The 15264-nt window shown below is 41.4% G+C and overlaps 1 protein-coding gene across 1 annotated transcript in view; it reads right to left on the reverse strand.

Moving 5' to 3' along the window:
• Positions 1-15264, reverse strand: part of piwil1 (piwi-like RNA-mediated gene silencing 1) — a 47650-nt gene that overhangs the window by 13966 nt on the left and 18420 nt on the right. Inside the window, exons 12-19 of the mRNA XM_068006201.1 lie at positions 8555-8742; positions 7591-7663; positions 6205-6405; positions 4057-4160; positions 2201-2271; positions 1190-1340; positions 984-1109; positions 711-858 (exon numbers count right to left, since the gene is read on the reverse strand). Coding sequence (XP_067862302.1) covers positions 711-858; positions 984-1109; positions 1190-1340; positions 2201-2271; positions 4057-4160; positions 6205-6405; positions 7591-7663; positions 8555-8742 — 1062 coding nt within the window. The remainder of the gene's footprint in view (positions 1-710; positions 859-983; positions 1110-1189; positions 1341-2200; positions 2272-4056; positions 4161-6204; positions 6406-7590; positions 7664-8554; positions 8743-15264) is intronic.

Genomic DNA, 15264 nt, shown 5'->3' on the forward strand with positions numbered 1-15264 from the left:
AATGACTAGGATAATACCAGAACTTAAAACTAAATTGTAAGACTAGATTGAAGAATCCAAATGATAATTAAGAGGAAACATGATTCAGGTCTTTAGTGATAAATGGATGATGTGCAGATGTTAAGTTTTGCAAATAAAAAGACAACTCCCCCACCACCCCCCGCTGTGACTAAATGAAAGTGATCACCGGCCTCAAAAGCCTAGCAGGTGACTACTATCGAGCAGTGTTTAATTTGTATATTTAGATAGGGCTGAGGGCTGCTTTAAAACACTGAACATGCTCTGCCATTCAATAAGATCATGGCTGATCTTCAACCTCAACTCCACTTTCCTGCCTGATCCCCATATCCCTTGATTTCCCCTAGAGTCCAAAAATCTATCCATCTCAGCCTTGAATATATTTAACGACTCAGCATCCACAGCCCTCTGGGGTAGAGAATGCCAAAGATTCACAACCCTCAGTGAAGAAATGCCTCCTCATCTCAGTCTTAAATGGCTGACCCCTTGTCTTGAGACTATGCCCCCTAGTTTTAGACTCTCCAGCCAGGGGAAACAACCTCTCAGCATCTACCCAGTAAAGCCCCCTCAGAATCTTATGTTTCAATGAGATCACCTCTCATTCTTCTAAACTCGAGAGTATAGGTCCAGTGAAGGTTAAAGCCTCCGGCCTTATCAGTTTTAGCAAATAAAGCAGAGCCCATTTCACTTACCGGCCAATTGTAATACATGTGGCACAACTTGTAGGTTAGTCGCTGCATATAATCTGGTTTCAAGTTGCTGCTGTCGTACACTACATTATAGTGAGTCGGTGTAACTGTACCAACTTTCACTGATTGGCTGACTATATAGAAGTCGTACCTGATTCAAAAAACAAAGCATACGTTCAGGAGTTTGATTTTTATTTCCAATATATATTAACTTGTCAGCTAAAATCCTTTAAGCTATTGGAAGATTATACTTGAACCTTTGAAACTGTACTTTACCATTCTGGTCTTGTGACGTCTGTATCAATGACAGTGCCAGGCGGTGGATTCTGTAATCTTCCACCAGCTTGCGAAAAAAACCTAGCATTGACACGCTTCTTTACAACAATCACCGACAGTTTCGGACTGAAAAGAAAATGCTCCATGTGTTAATAAAACAAAACTTTTTCACACTGCTTAGGTGTTTGAGAATTTGCATAACTTACTTGTAGTCAGTCAGGTATTTCAAACAATCCAGCAGTTGCGGAACCTCATAATTTACCACAGTGTTGAGCTGTCCATCACCAACTCCATCACGGTACACGATGATACGAGCAGGCAGGCACTTATTATATGCATGCCATGTCTTCAAAGCAGCTGAGGAATCAAAATTCAGCAACAAGTTCACTCAAGTAACATTATTGAACTTACTAATAGGGAACATCCACATCATTACTAATAGGGAACATCCCTTCAGTGATATCTAAACGCATCTCCACATCATTACTAATAGGGAACATCCCTTCAGTGATATCTAAACGCATGAACAACTATCAACCTTATTCTTTCATTGTGAACTTGGCTTGAAAATGTACTTGACTGAACTTCCCCGCTGCTCTTACTGGTGGAGAACTTGGCGATTTGCATCTAGATAATCTTCAAGTTTGTGCCTAATGATCAATTCAAATATTTTGTCAGTTATTGATGCATGACTAAAGGGTTTTTAGCTGCCCAGGTTTGTTTCATCATTTTAGATCCCACTTTGGCCGTTTCGGTGGGAACTCTCATATCAAGATTCCCTCAAGCCAGCTGTCAGCACTTTGTAGATCTCGTTCCCTAGTCTCATTCAACATTGTGTCCCTACGGAGCCTGCCTAGGACCTCCTTACAAGTGGTCAAAGTCATCGAGGGTGAATATCTGCAGGGGTTCTCCCGCTCAGTTGCTGTAACTTCAGCAGTCGTCATCTCTGGGGAGAGGCAGTGGATAATTCACACAATTCCAGCACCATACAAGCAAGTTAAAGTAAAATGGAGCTTTTGTCAAATTGTGATCTCACACTACATTGAGAACACAATACAAAAAAATTTCCTGCACACACACACTAACTACTATGGAACGTAGCATCTTTATTTGGGAGCTAGGAACCTATCATGAATGTATTCAACACTGTCCCATTATGCATACTTTAAATGCTTTAAGTATATCATAGGTTTTCTCTGATTCTGGTATAAACCTACCTTGCAAGCAAACTTTTAATCCGTCTACAAGTTCTTGTCCACGCTCTTGAAAGATGCAGCGAGAAAACCACCTAATCACAAAGCTCAATGAGTTATTCATCTTAAGTTCTTCAATCTGAAGAAAAGTTGGCAGTGTAATCCTTCACACAGATCTCATACTGCAATCAACCAAGTTTAATAGATTGCAAATAAAGATTCCCATCTTTAATAGTTTGATCAGATATTAAAAAACCTCAATTCTAAAAGGCATTCGTCAAAATCTCCAGAATTACAAAAAGTAAACACTATAATTAAAAACGACTGCATCATCCCTCACCAAATTCTATTAGCCCAGCACTTCCACAATCTCACACACCGTTCAGTTTAGACTTCTACTTTTTAAATGTTGACAACTCTTCAGACAGCTACAAGGTCCTGATCATAAAACAAGGAGCTCCCATATTTCTGGGGTAGCGAACAGTGCTTAGTACAGGAGGAGAGAGAGCAGAACTCCATCAAAATTTCTGCAACCCCACTAAATTATTTTAAATGTGTCTGCAGCTCCGCCAACAATGTGGCTAGGACAGTTCCAAAGAAACTTTTATTTCAAAGTACCAAATCCTTCCAAGAACAAGTCTTGCTCCATAGCTACGATGACTTGCAAGGACCAGGCTACTTTTTATTTCATTGAGACCTCAGTGCTGTCAGTGTAAAAACTAAAACTGCAGATGAAAATTGCGGAAAATGGTTTAAGTGCTGGACTACTTGTAGGGTCTACTAGCCTTCAGGATTTAGCTTATTTATCAAAGGTTTTCACAATATTAATTTCAAGGCATTTAAGTACAAGGTATTCCTTTCATCCGAAAGCAACAGTGATGATCTGGTTTCTTTTCCCTCAGTCTGGTTCAGCAAACACTGACTCGAACACACCTTCAGAATTAAACAGATCTTTATTTTCCGCGGGGCTTTACTCTAGTGCATCGGCAGTGACTCCTACCGGAGTCCGTCGAGTCCAGCAGAGCAAGGCAAAACTACAGTCAAAGGGTTACATTCTTATACAGTTTTTGCAAGAGCACTAACATAACTGACAATCATCAGGGCCAATCATAAGCAGTATTCTGGTAGTCACGCCCCGGTTACATAGTTCAAAACACTTAAAGGTTAAGGTAATCATTAACCTGTTCCAGCTGCACAATGTCCCGTAAACAACTTAACAAGACAATCATCTCCAAACCACAGAATGTTCCACCTGCACAATGTCCAGTAAACAACTCAACCGGACCCTTGATCTTATCAAGTCACCTGCACTGTTAGGACATAACAGGATACTTTGTAATGAATGAAGCACATTGTTCTATTGATCTACTCTCAGCATGTTGCAATACAGTGGTCGTGAGCTATTTAGCAAGGGGTAATGTCAGCATTCTTTTAGGGTCCCTAAGCCTAAGGATTCTCAACAGAAGAGATGAAGGTACACCACAGGAATACACTGCACTCTTAATACAATTATTTGGAAATAACTGCCCTACGCATCTGGTCACCACACTGTCCCTTTTTAAAAAGAACTCTGAAATTGGGGGGAGGGGGGCAGGGGGTGAAGAGGAAAATAAATAAAATCTGAAAGATTCCCTTAGGATTTGAAATGCGTGCAGTTGAATACCTTCCACTTTCCCCACTGTTCACAGCCGCTGAATAGGCTTCTCTTCAAAAGCAACATTTTCACTAGTCCAAGCTTCTGAAAATGTGAAAACTTCATTTGATTTGAAACTAAAGATTTAGTTGCGGGGGTGGGGGGGGTGATGTTTGAGACACATTGATATATCCTAATTAGTTATTTAGTTATAGCTTCTGGAGGATACCCTCTAATTGGAGCTTACCTCGTTATTGTTTGATTGAGACTGGCTACAAATCCGGCAATAGACTTCCTTCCAGCTGCATTATCATGGTAACAATCTATACCAACCACCATGAGGTGTTTGAGCTGTAAAACATTCATCATGTTAAAAAAATGACCCATGGTTTAAGATCCAGTAAAGTTAAAAATATCCATTCCTGCAGGATCTTCCCAAATCCTCAAGCAAGGTTAATCGCCAGATCAAAGAATCATAGAAAGGTTGCAGCACTGAAGGAGGTCATTCGGCCCATCGAGTCCATGCCGACTCTATGCAAGAGCAATCCAACTAGTCCCATTCCCCTGCCCCATCCCCATAGCCCTGCAAACTTTTTTCGCTTAAAGTACTTATCCATTTCCCTTTTGAAGGCCACGACTGAATCTGCCTCCACCACCCCCTCGGGCAGTACATTCCAGATCCTAACCACTCGCTGTGTAAAAAAGATTTTCCTCATGTCACCTTTGGTTCTTTTGCCATCACTTTAAATCTATGCCCCCTGGTTCTTGACCCTTCCGCCAATGGGAACAGTTTCTCTCTATCCACTCTGTCTAGGCCCTTCATGATTTTGAATACCTCTATCAAATCTCCACAGTCTTTAAAACTCCGGCTAATAGTATGGCAATCTGAACTCTTCCAATACTTCACATGAACTTCACTGCTCACTATATTCACTTGAGGAAGCAAGTGGGAAATGCAGCAAAAACAAAAAAACCCACAAACAGCCCTACACGTGTCCAGCATGCTCCTAGTAAATGAATCCCTTAGTTTCAATGTTCTATGAAAAACTGAGATGTGGGACACCTAGAGAAGACTGGCAACCCTTCCACCATTGAGGATGGAGGCCTACAGCTCATAACTCAAGTATCTTCAAACTTTTCAAAACCACATTATGAGCCAGATCTTGGTAGCTTGGATAGAAACATAGAAAATAGGAGCAAGGAGTAGGCCATTCAGCTCTTCGAGCCTGCTCCGCCATTCAACATGATCATGGCTGATCCTCTATCTCAATATCATATTCCTGGCTCTCTCCCCATACCCCTTGATGCCTTCTGTGTCTAGAAATCTATCTATCTCCTTCTTAAATATATTCAATGACTTGGCCTCCACAGCCTCCTGTGGTAGAGAATTCCACAGGTTCACCACCCTCAGTGAAGAAATTTCTCCTCATCTCAGTCCTAAATGTCCTACCCCGTATCCTGAGACTGTGACCCCTCGTTCTGGAACCCCCCCCACCAGCCAGGAGAAACATCCTCCCCGCATCCAGTCTGTCTAGCCCTGTCAGAATTTTATGTTTCAATGAGATTCCCCCCTCATTCTTCTAAACTTGAGTGAATACAGGCCGAGTGGACCCAATCTTTCCTCACACGACAGTCCTGCCATCCCAGGAATCAGTCTGGTGAACCTTCGCTGATACCCAAGCTTTGTCCCTATTCAAAGGTCTTTCAAATGAGGCACACAAAATCTTTATATCTCATCAGTTGGAAACCAGAGAAAAGAGACTCAAATTTATATTGAAGTATTGCCAAATTGACACTCATACAGGATTAGTATTCTAACCTCCGATTGTTATAACACTCAGTCCTCCATGTTCCTGCAAGTACGTTACCTTGTATGCAATCAAGTATGTTATCTTGTGGAACGTGGGCAACACTGGCAACGGATTAAGAGGCAACCAGTGTGGGACTGGAGTCACATGTAGGTCAGACCAGGTAGAGAAGGCGATTTCAGTGAACTAGTTGGGTCTTTACAACAAACAGGCAGCTTTCATGGTCATTTCTTTTGGTGCCAATCAAAAAATTACCACATTTATTGAAAACAAATTCACAACTTGTCATGGTGGGATTTGAACTCACCCTGATTGCTAGTCCAGTACCATACCCGTTTGTACCAACTTGCATTACAACATTACTGACTAGTTGATACATTGCATTCCTGGTTTGTTGAACATTTGAATCCACAATACAGGAGGACTGAGACAATAGTATAAAAGTCTCTTTCTTTGCTGCGATTCAACAAACTAGTCTTAGATATATTATATTCTGTCTTGGGATTTAATAAGACAGCAACTTTTAAAGAAATAGTTTACTTTGCAATACAGCAAACGTGCATTTTTATTTTAGTGCAAATACTTACTGGTATCTCAACACTCCACAGTTCACCACCCATTTTACAATTTATTTGTAAAGCAATTTTTGTAGCAATTGCCATCAGCGCCTGTGGTTTGCTCAAGGTGCGGGCAACGACACATTGACTCGGGGTAGGGCACTCAACACACAAGTATTTCTTGATTGTATCATACTTGTCTTTGCGGTTAGATGGAAGGACACAAACAACCTGTTGAGGGGAGGAAAGTTAATATGAACATAGAACTACCACTTTTAGGCACTTTGTTTTTCTTCATACATGTCTTTCACTGCTAAAGATACTTGCTTGAATAGTTAAAGTACTTCCATCTTTGCTACTCATCAGATCTCATTTTTTATAAAATACTCTTACCAATACCATCTTTCCATAGTTGAAAGGACAATCTAGAAACGCATTATACAGGAGGCAGCCATTCAGCCCATTGTACCTCTGCCAGCTCTCTGAAGGAGCTATCCATTTAGCCCCTTTATCTTGCCCTTTCCCCATACACTTAATTTTTATTTAAATATTTACCCACTTCTTTTAAAAGGCATTATGGATTCTGCATCCACCAACATTTCTGAAGGATATTCCATGTCCTAACCTCTTAAAATAAATTCATTCATTCTTACATTGATGAAATTTATGCCTCAAATTACTGACTCATCAAACAATTAGATTTTCCCCCCATTTCCCTCATCAAAACAGTTAACATTTCTATCAGATCTCCTCTGCTTTAATGAAGAGCTCCAGTTTCTCTGGGTTCTAATAACTAATGCCGTTCATCCTTGGTATCATCTTAATGAATCTTTTCTGCACCCTCATGTCCTCAATTTAGCATTAAAGCTGATTGTATACTCAGTACTTATAAAATCTAGGATTGCATGAACATAATTCTTTTACGCTGTATTAACTTGTCCCTTCACTTTTAAAGATTTCTGAATTTGAATCTTCAGTCTCTGTTTCTCTGCTCTTTTTGAAGTTTTGCCAATTACTAGGGATTTCTGCTCTATTCTTGACACTCCCCCAAATGCATCATCTCAATTTCTCCACATTACACCCAACATTGCTTTATACCTTTGAGGGAGAGCTGGACCCATTTCTGGCTGGGGAGGAGGTCACTGGGTACTCTCTAATACGTCATGGTCAATGTGATCTCCTGGATGAGTTTCGATCGCCTCTAGGCAAATTTTCCAGATTCCTGGGTTCCTATTGGCCCGGGTTTTTAATCTGGTTTCTCGCCTCTCCCAGGAGATTACATGGCTCCAAGTGGGGTAAGGACTTCTGCCATTTCTTCAACTCACCCAATACACAATTGCAAGTTAAATGAAATCAGTGACAATCAATGTTAAATAATAAAGTTGATCTACTGAAATCTCTTCAGTATCCGCTTACAATTCTTGTAGACTGAGTAACATTAGACTGCAATGCCTTCAGAAATGCCTCACTGCGATCTTCAACCTCAATCCTGCAATGAAAAATGCATATTTCAGAACAGCAATAAAAACATGGTTTATTTTGACAACGGAGCAACCAGAACAAATTGACAACTATGTGAAGCATAACCCCAACCACAGAAAGTGGTTACAATCATGACTGGAACCTACCCATGTAAAAGATTACATGACTGAACGAAGACAAAACTACTTCCTCTTTCTCCAACAATGCCACCCCAAAAAAAACAGGCAACTTGCCAATTCAAAACAAACACCTGAACATTAAGTGCAGCTTTAAATGAAAATGCTGGAAACGCTCAGCGGGTCAGGCAACTGCACCCATCCAGGCAAGTGCAGAGTATTCCATCCTTGTAGGTGGAAACACTTGAGTCAGGAGGTGAGCCACTCGCCGCAGCATACCCAGCCTCTGACCTGCTCTAATAACCACAGCCTTTATGTGGCTGGTCTGTTTGAGTTTCTGGTCAACGGTGACTCCCAGGAGCTTGATGAAGGGGGACTCGGTGATGGTAATGCCACTAATCAAGGGGAGGTGGTTAGGAGATGATCATTGCCTGGCACCTGTGTGGCATGAATGTTACTTGCCTCTCGTCAGCCCAAGCCTGGATGTTGTCTTGGTCTTGCTGCATGCGACCATGGTCCGCTTCATTATCGGAGGAATTCCTAATGGAGCTGATGTTAATGGAAAAGAAAATTGGGCCTAGTGTAAAATGGGCTACTGATTCGCTATCGCCCGTTTGGCGTGGCTGCCTACAGCAAATTTCTAACCAATTGTGTTTTCCCCTCCCAGCCCACTAAAACTCAGCAGGAGTATTTGTGGTATTTCTTGTGTGTTATTTAACCAAGAAAAGCAAGACTAATGGTGCAAAAAGTGTACCATATATACAGCATGGTTGAATACTTACATTAACGGCTTCTCCATCCTAATGCCCATTGCATTTACTACTTTGCCTAGAGTTTGGAAAAGGCTCCTAGCCACATCAGCATTCCTTCGGGTAAAAACCAGTACCCAATTCTCCAACGGAATAGGATTAATCAGGTAAGCACCTCTGGTTTCTCTGGACCACTCTGCTACTTGGGGATTATAGTCAAACTGAAACACAATGAGGCCCATTCATTGACAATGTAGTCAGAACATGAAGTACAATTCAACATACAAATTGCTTTTCACAATACACACCTAATCTGCAGATCCTTAGTTTCATTTCTCCTTTAAACTGTATTTTTAAAAAATGGTCAGCATACAATACAGTTATGGTAAGAAGTGCAACCATGGGAAATTTGAGAAGGCACCTTCACACAATATAAATTGTGTAGTCATTATTAATGATACTAATTCAGTTCACAAGAGTACATCCATACAATTTATTTTGATTCTTACATTAGCAGTGCTGTAGTTTGTTTGCATGAATAGAACCCTATTATTTTGGCATAGAAAGAAAGTCAAGAGTGTTGTTGTACACCAACCTTCCACCTCTTCTTCTTTCCTCCCCCCCCCCCCCCCCCAATAACCATGTGGGAAGTAGATTTATGAAGCCATAGCTCTAACTGGCACAGCCCCCTTTCAATTTGGGAATTGGATATGTACTTGAAAAGGAAAAATTTGCAGCATTTGGAAAAAGAGCAGGGGAGTGGCACTAATTGGACAGCTCTTTCAAAGAGCTGGCACAGGCACAATGAGCTGAATGGCCTCCTTCTGTGCTGTACGATTCTATGATTCAAATAATTGTTTTTTCTGGCACCAAGCAGAAAGATAAGACAACACAAAATGACTGTCAGACATTCTTCCAAGAACGGCAAAATATCCAAAACACAAACTTCAGCCATATCATCAATATCTCAAACAAACTTCCTCCCATAACTTAGCTTAATTTCTTTAAATCAGAAGCATCCTAGTACAATTTTACAAAGACTTGATAAACATTCCTATGACCTATAGACTGGAGAACAGCCTTTAAAATACACTAGAATCCCATTCACAACAAGGATCAACATATTTTAAATAAAATTTAATGGTTAGTAAAAAATGGCAAAGAATATAAAAAAAAATCATACAAAACACCCAACTATTCACATGCAGGAGCAGCACCGGATTAGTATCTTTCAAAACGATTTGTTATGTAAACAAACCATAACCTGAAAAAAAAGGTTTCCACCAATTTGAATTCCAAGCATCAACAGGGAGAAGGAACAAGAAAAACAGTACTATTTTTAATTCAAGAGTGGCTACATGGCAAATAATTACATTTTCTCAGGAAAAGGAACAAAAAATACACCCAGGCTTGCCCCTCCAGGTTGCTTATCAACGACCCTTGCTCACCACATGGAAATGGAGACGAGGTGAGGACAGGATCCGATTCAGTTATGCTGCCCTTACAGCCAAATAGTCAAGGAAAAATGTCAAATGATTTTCCTAGTTTGCACTACATGCAAGGTCAATGTGCAAACAGTGACCCTTCAAACTTTCTGTGGTATCAGAGTCCATTGACTCCACAGTGTTGAGTCAATTAAAGCGCCTCCAAGATTTAAATAGGGACAAAATGGGAGCCTACTTGTGAAATAGGCTAAATAAATTCTGCATGATAATCTGCCATTTACTCATTCTGAACGTATTATGGTGTATTGTGACTTGAAGCATCATGTATGAATGAATGCACTTCAGTTATTCATCTGTTGACGTTACAGCAACGGATGCTCACCTACGCTGTAACTCAAAATTGATAAACAGATCAAGTCCTTCAATTCACCATTAAAAAAACTTTAGTACAGCTTTGCTCAGTAGGTGTCCCATTCCACATCAAGTCCCTTTGACCCCCGGTTCTCCAGTACCACAAACTTAAAATTCTCACCCTTGTGTTCAAATCCCTTCATGACCTCACCCCTCCTCATTCCTCTCCACCTCTCCCCAAAGAACTCTCTGGTCCTCAGACTCTGATCTTGTGTGCATCCCTCTCTTGCTTTGCTCCACCATTGGCGGCCGTGCCTTCAGCCTTCTAGACTCCATGTTCTGGAATTTCCTCCTTAAACCTCTTCCCATCTTGTTCCCCCTTTAAGACCTGCCTTAAAATCCAACTCTGACAAAATTTTTGGTCACCTTGCCCCAATATCATCTTTGGTTCATCATCCATTTTTGTCTGATTACACCTCTGTTAAGTGCCTTGAGATATTTCTCTAAGTTAAAGGCTCTATATAAATTTAAGTAGCTGTTGAGGTAGCACACTCACAAGTGAGAAGATTGTAGGTACAAGTCCCACTACAGACTGGACACATAATCTAACTGACAATTCAGTGCAGTACTGAGTGCTGCATTACCAAAGGTGGTATTGGATGCAATGTACAAATGAAGCCCTGTCTGCTGCTCAGCTGGATGCAGAAGATTCCATGACACTAAAAGAGCAGGGAGTTCTCCCAAGGCTTGACCAACATACCTCCTTCAACCACCAAAACGCAATTATCTGGACATTCATTTACTGTTTGTGGGACCTATGTGCTCAAATTAGTTGCTGCATTTTGCCTACATTACAGTGACTGCACTTAAAGTAATCAATTGGTTGTAAAGCACTTATGCTGTAATGGCACATCCCAAACCCAAGCATTGTGTACTTGCAAGTTTCTCTTTCAGTACAGGCAGAGCTCATTTGTATTTAATCAGAGTTTCGGCCACACCAGCAGAAGTGCTGTATAACATCAATAGTCTCTGAATTGGTAAGAGCAAACCTCCATTTCTACAGTGCCATTCAAAACCACAGGACATCCCAAAGTGCTTTACAGCCAAGGAATCACCTTTGAAGTGCGGTCATTGTTGCAATGTAACTAATACAATTTAGGGGAGGGAAAGGAGTTTTATATACAGGTGTCCTGTCACATGACTAGTCACAGTCAAGCATGGAATACTTCATCACCGTTCGTTACACATCCTATACCTCAGTATGCAAGTACACCAAAATTATTAAGGCTGCCCTTGATCTGTTCCACTGCCTCAAGGCCACTGGATCTCTTTCCTCATTGCAATGGCGTATCAGGCAAACAGGTCAACCCCCTCCTTTGTGTTGTCGAATGGTGCATCCCCACCCTCTGCCAACAAACAGGATTACTATTACATACTGCCAGACTGGAATACTGTAGAAAATAGCACTGCACAAATTACATACTCAAGTCGCAACCAAGTGAAGAGTCTCCAGATGTGGCACTCTCTCTTACCGAGCTCAAGTCAAATCAATGACTTAGAAGAATAGAGCTGTATATCCAAGTTTGCTGATGACACTAAATTAGGTGGCCCGGTATGTAGTGTAGATGGGAGCAGAAAGTTGCAAAGGAACATTAATAGATTCAGTGAGTGGGCAAAACTGTGGCAGATGGAGTTCAATGTGGGGAAAGTGTGATGTCATCCACTTTGGATCTAAGAAAGACGACAGATCAGAATATTTTCTAAATGGTACAAATCTAGGAACTATGGAGGAGCCGAGATTTGGGGTTCATGTACAGAAATCACACAGCTAGTGGATAGGTACAAAAAATAATTTAAAAGGCCAATGGAATGTTGGGCCCATGGGATCCAAGGGAAAGTGGCAAGTTGGATCCAAAATTGGCTCAGTGGCAGGAAACAAAGGGTAATTGGTTGATGGATGTTTTTGTGACTGGAAGGCTGTTTCCAGTGGGGTGCCGCAGGGGTCAGTACGAGGTCCCTTGCGTTTTGTGATATATATTAATGATTTAGACTTAAATGTAGGGAGCATGATTAAGTTTGCAGATGATACAAAAATTGGCCATGTGGTTGACAGTGAGGAGGAAAGCTGTAGACTGCAGGAAAATATCAATGGACTGGTCAGATGGGCAGAAAAGTGGCAAATGGAATTCAATCCAGAGAAGTGTGAGGTAATGCAATTGGGGAGGGCAAACAAGGCAAGGAAGTACCCAATATATGGGAGGATACTGACGGGTGTAGAGGAACAAAGGGACCTTGTAGCGCACGTTCACAGATCCCTGAAGGTAGCAGGACAGGTAGATAAGGTGGTTAAGGCGGCATACGGGATATTTTCCTTTATTAGCCGAGGCATAGAATATAACAGGGACATTATGCTAGAACTGTATAAAACACTAGTTAGGCCACAGCTTGAATACTGCGTATAGTTCTGGTCACATTAAAAGGAAAGATGTGATTGAACTAGAGAGGAGATTTATGAGGATGTTGCCAGGACTGGAAAATTTAAGCTATGGGGAAAGATTAGATAGACTGGGGTTGTTTTCTTTGGAACGTTGGAGGCTGAGGGGAAATTTAATTGTTGTGTATAAAATTATGACGGGATGAGGTAAAGTGGATAGGGAGGACCTATTTCCCTTAGCAGATAGGTCAATAACCAGGGGGCATAGATTTAAAGTAATTGGTATAAGGATTAGAGGGGAGCAGAGGAGAAATTTTTTCACCCAGAGGGTGGTGGGGGTCTGGAACTCACTGCCTGAAAGGGTGGTAGAGGCAGAAACCCTCATCACATTTAAAAAGTACCTGGATGTGCACTTGAAGTGCCGTAACCTACAAGGCTATGGACCAAGTGCTGGAAAGTGGGATTAGGCATGATAGCTCTTTCTCAGCCGGCAGAGACATGATGGGCTGAACAGCCTCCTTCTGTGCCATAAATTTCTATGATTCTATGAATGTTAGCCTTTATCTCAAGGGTACTGCATAACAAAGGGGGGGAAGTTATGCTTCAGTTGTATAAAGCTCTGGTTAGATCACATCTGGATTACTGCCTTTGGTTCTGGGCACCGCAACTCAGGAAGAATGTATTGGCACTGGAGAGGGTGCAGCACAGATTCACCAGAATGATACTGGGGCTAAAAGGGTTGAATTATAAAAAGAACTTGCATTTATATAGCACCTTTCATGACCACAAGATGTCCCAAAACATTTTATAGCCAATTAAATTTTTAATATATAAAGCGTAGCCACTGTTGCAATGTAGGAAATGTGGCAGCCAATTTACACGCAGCAAGGTCCCACAAACAGCAATAATACAATGACCAGATAATCTATTTTTAAAGTGATGCTAGTTGATGATTATTGGCCACGACACAGGGAAGGCCTCCCCAGTTCTTCAGTGAAATAGCACCTTGCAATCTTTTACATCCACCCAAGGGGGCAGATGGGTCCTCTATTTAATGTCTCATCCGAAAGACAGCACCTCCAACAGTGCACGCTTCCTCAGCAGTGCACTGGGAAGGTCAGCCTGGATTTTGCGCTCATGTCTCTGGAGTGGGACGTGAACCCACAACCTTCTGACTTAAAAGGCGAGAGTGCTCACTTACTTTTTGAGGACAGGTTGCATAGACCAGGCTTCTATTCCCTTGAGTATAGAAGATAAAGGGGTAATCTAATTGAGGTTTAAGATGGTTAAAGGATTTGATAGGGTAGATAGAAAGAAATGATTTCCTCTGGTGGGGAGTCCAGAACAACATAGGAACAGGAGTAGGCCATTCAGCCCCTCGTGCCTGCTCTGCCATTTGATAAGATCATGGCTGATCTGTGATCTAACTCCATATACCTGCCTTTGGCCCATATCCCTTAATACCTTTGGTTGCCAAAAAGCTATCTATCTCAGATTTAAATTTAGCAATTGAGCTAGTATCAATTGCCGTTTGCGGAAGAGAGTTCCAAACTTCTACCACCCTTTGTGTGTTGAAATGTTTTCTAATCTCACTCCTGAAAGGTCTGGCTCTAATTTTTAGACTGTGCCCCCTACTCCTAAAATCCCCAACCAACAATCTCTCTATCCACCCTATCTGTTCCCCTTAATATCTTATAAACTTCGATCAGATCACCCCTTAACCTTCAAAACTCCAGAGAATACAACCCCAATTTGTGTAATCTCTCCTCATAACTTAACCCTTGAAGTCCGGGTATCATTCTAGTAAACCTACGCTGCACTCCCTCCAAGGCCAATATGTTCTTCTGAAGGTGCGGTGCCCAGAACTGCTCACAGTACTCCAGGGTCTAACCAGGGTTTTGTATAGCTGCAGCATAACTTCTGCCCCCTAACAAAGGGGCATAACCTTAAAAAGAGTTTAACGAAAGGTCTTTGATCTGAAACGTTAACTCTGTTTCTTTCTCCACAGATGCTGCCTGACTTGCTGAGCTTTTCCAACAATTTCTGTGTTTATTTACTTAAAAACAGAGCTAGGCTGTTCAGGGGCGAAGTCAGGAAGCACGGAGATCGATAAGAGTTTTGTTGGGTAAGGGCATTAAGGGATATGGAACCAAGGTGGGTAAATTAAGTTGAGATACAGTTCAGCCATGATCTAATTCAATGGCAGAACAGTCTCGAGGGACTGAAAGGCCTACTCCAGTTCCTATGTTCCTAAGTTAAGTAATGCTAATGTAATCTCAGTCTTCTGGGAGCCTTCCACCTTTACACTTACCTACCAACAAGCCTTCTCATCACAAAGGCTATTTGCAATACATTTAATACTTTTATACACCTAATTTCACCATCTTCTGCCTATTGTAGCTTATATCGCACACTCTTGTAATAACCTAAGGTAACTAGGTTCAAACAGTGCATTGCTGGCCAGTAGCTGAAAACATTTAATTGCCACTGACATGTTTGTAGGCCTCCTGAAG

The sequence above is a fragment of the Heptranchias perlo genome, chromosome 25 (genome assembly GCF_035084215.1).
Source record: "Heptranchias perlo isolate sHepPer1 chromosome 25, sHepPer1.hap1, whole genome shotgun sequence".
NCBI lineage: Eukaryota > Metazoa > Chordata > Chondrichthyes > Hexanchiformes > Hexanchidae > Heptranchias > Heptranchias perlo.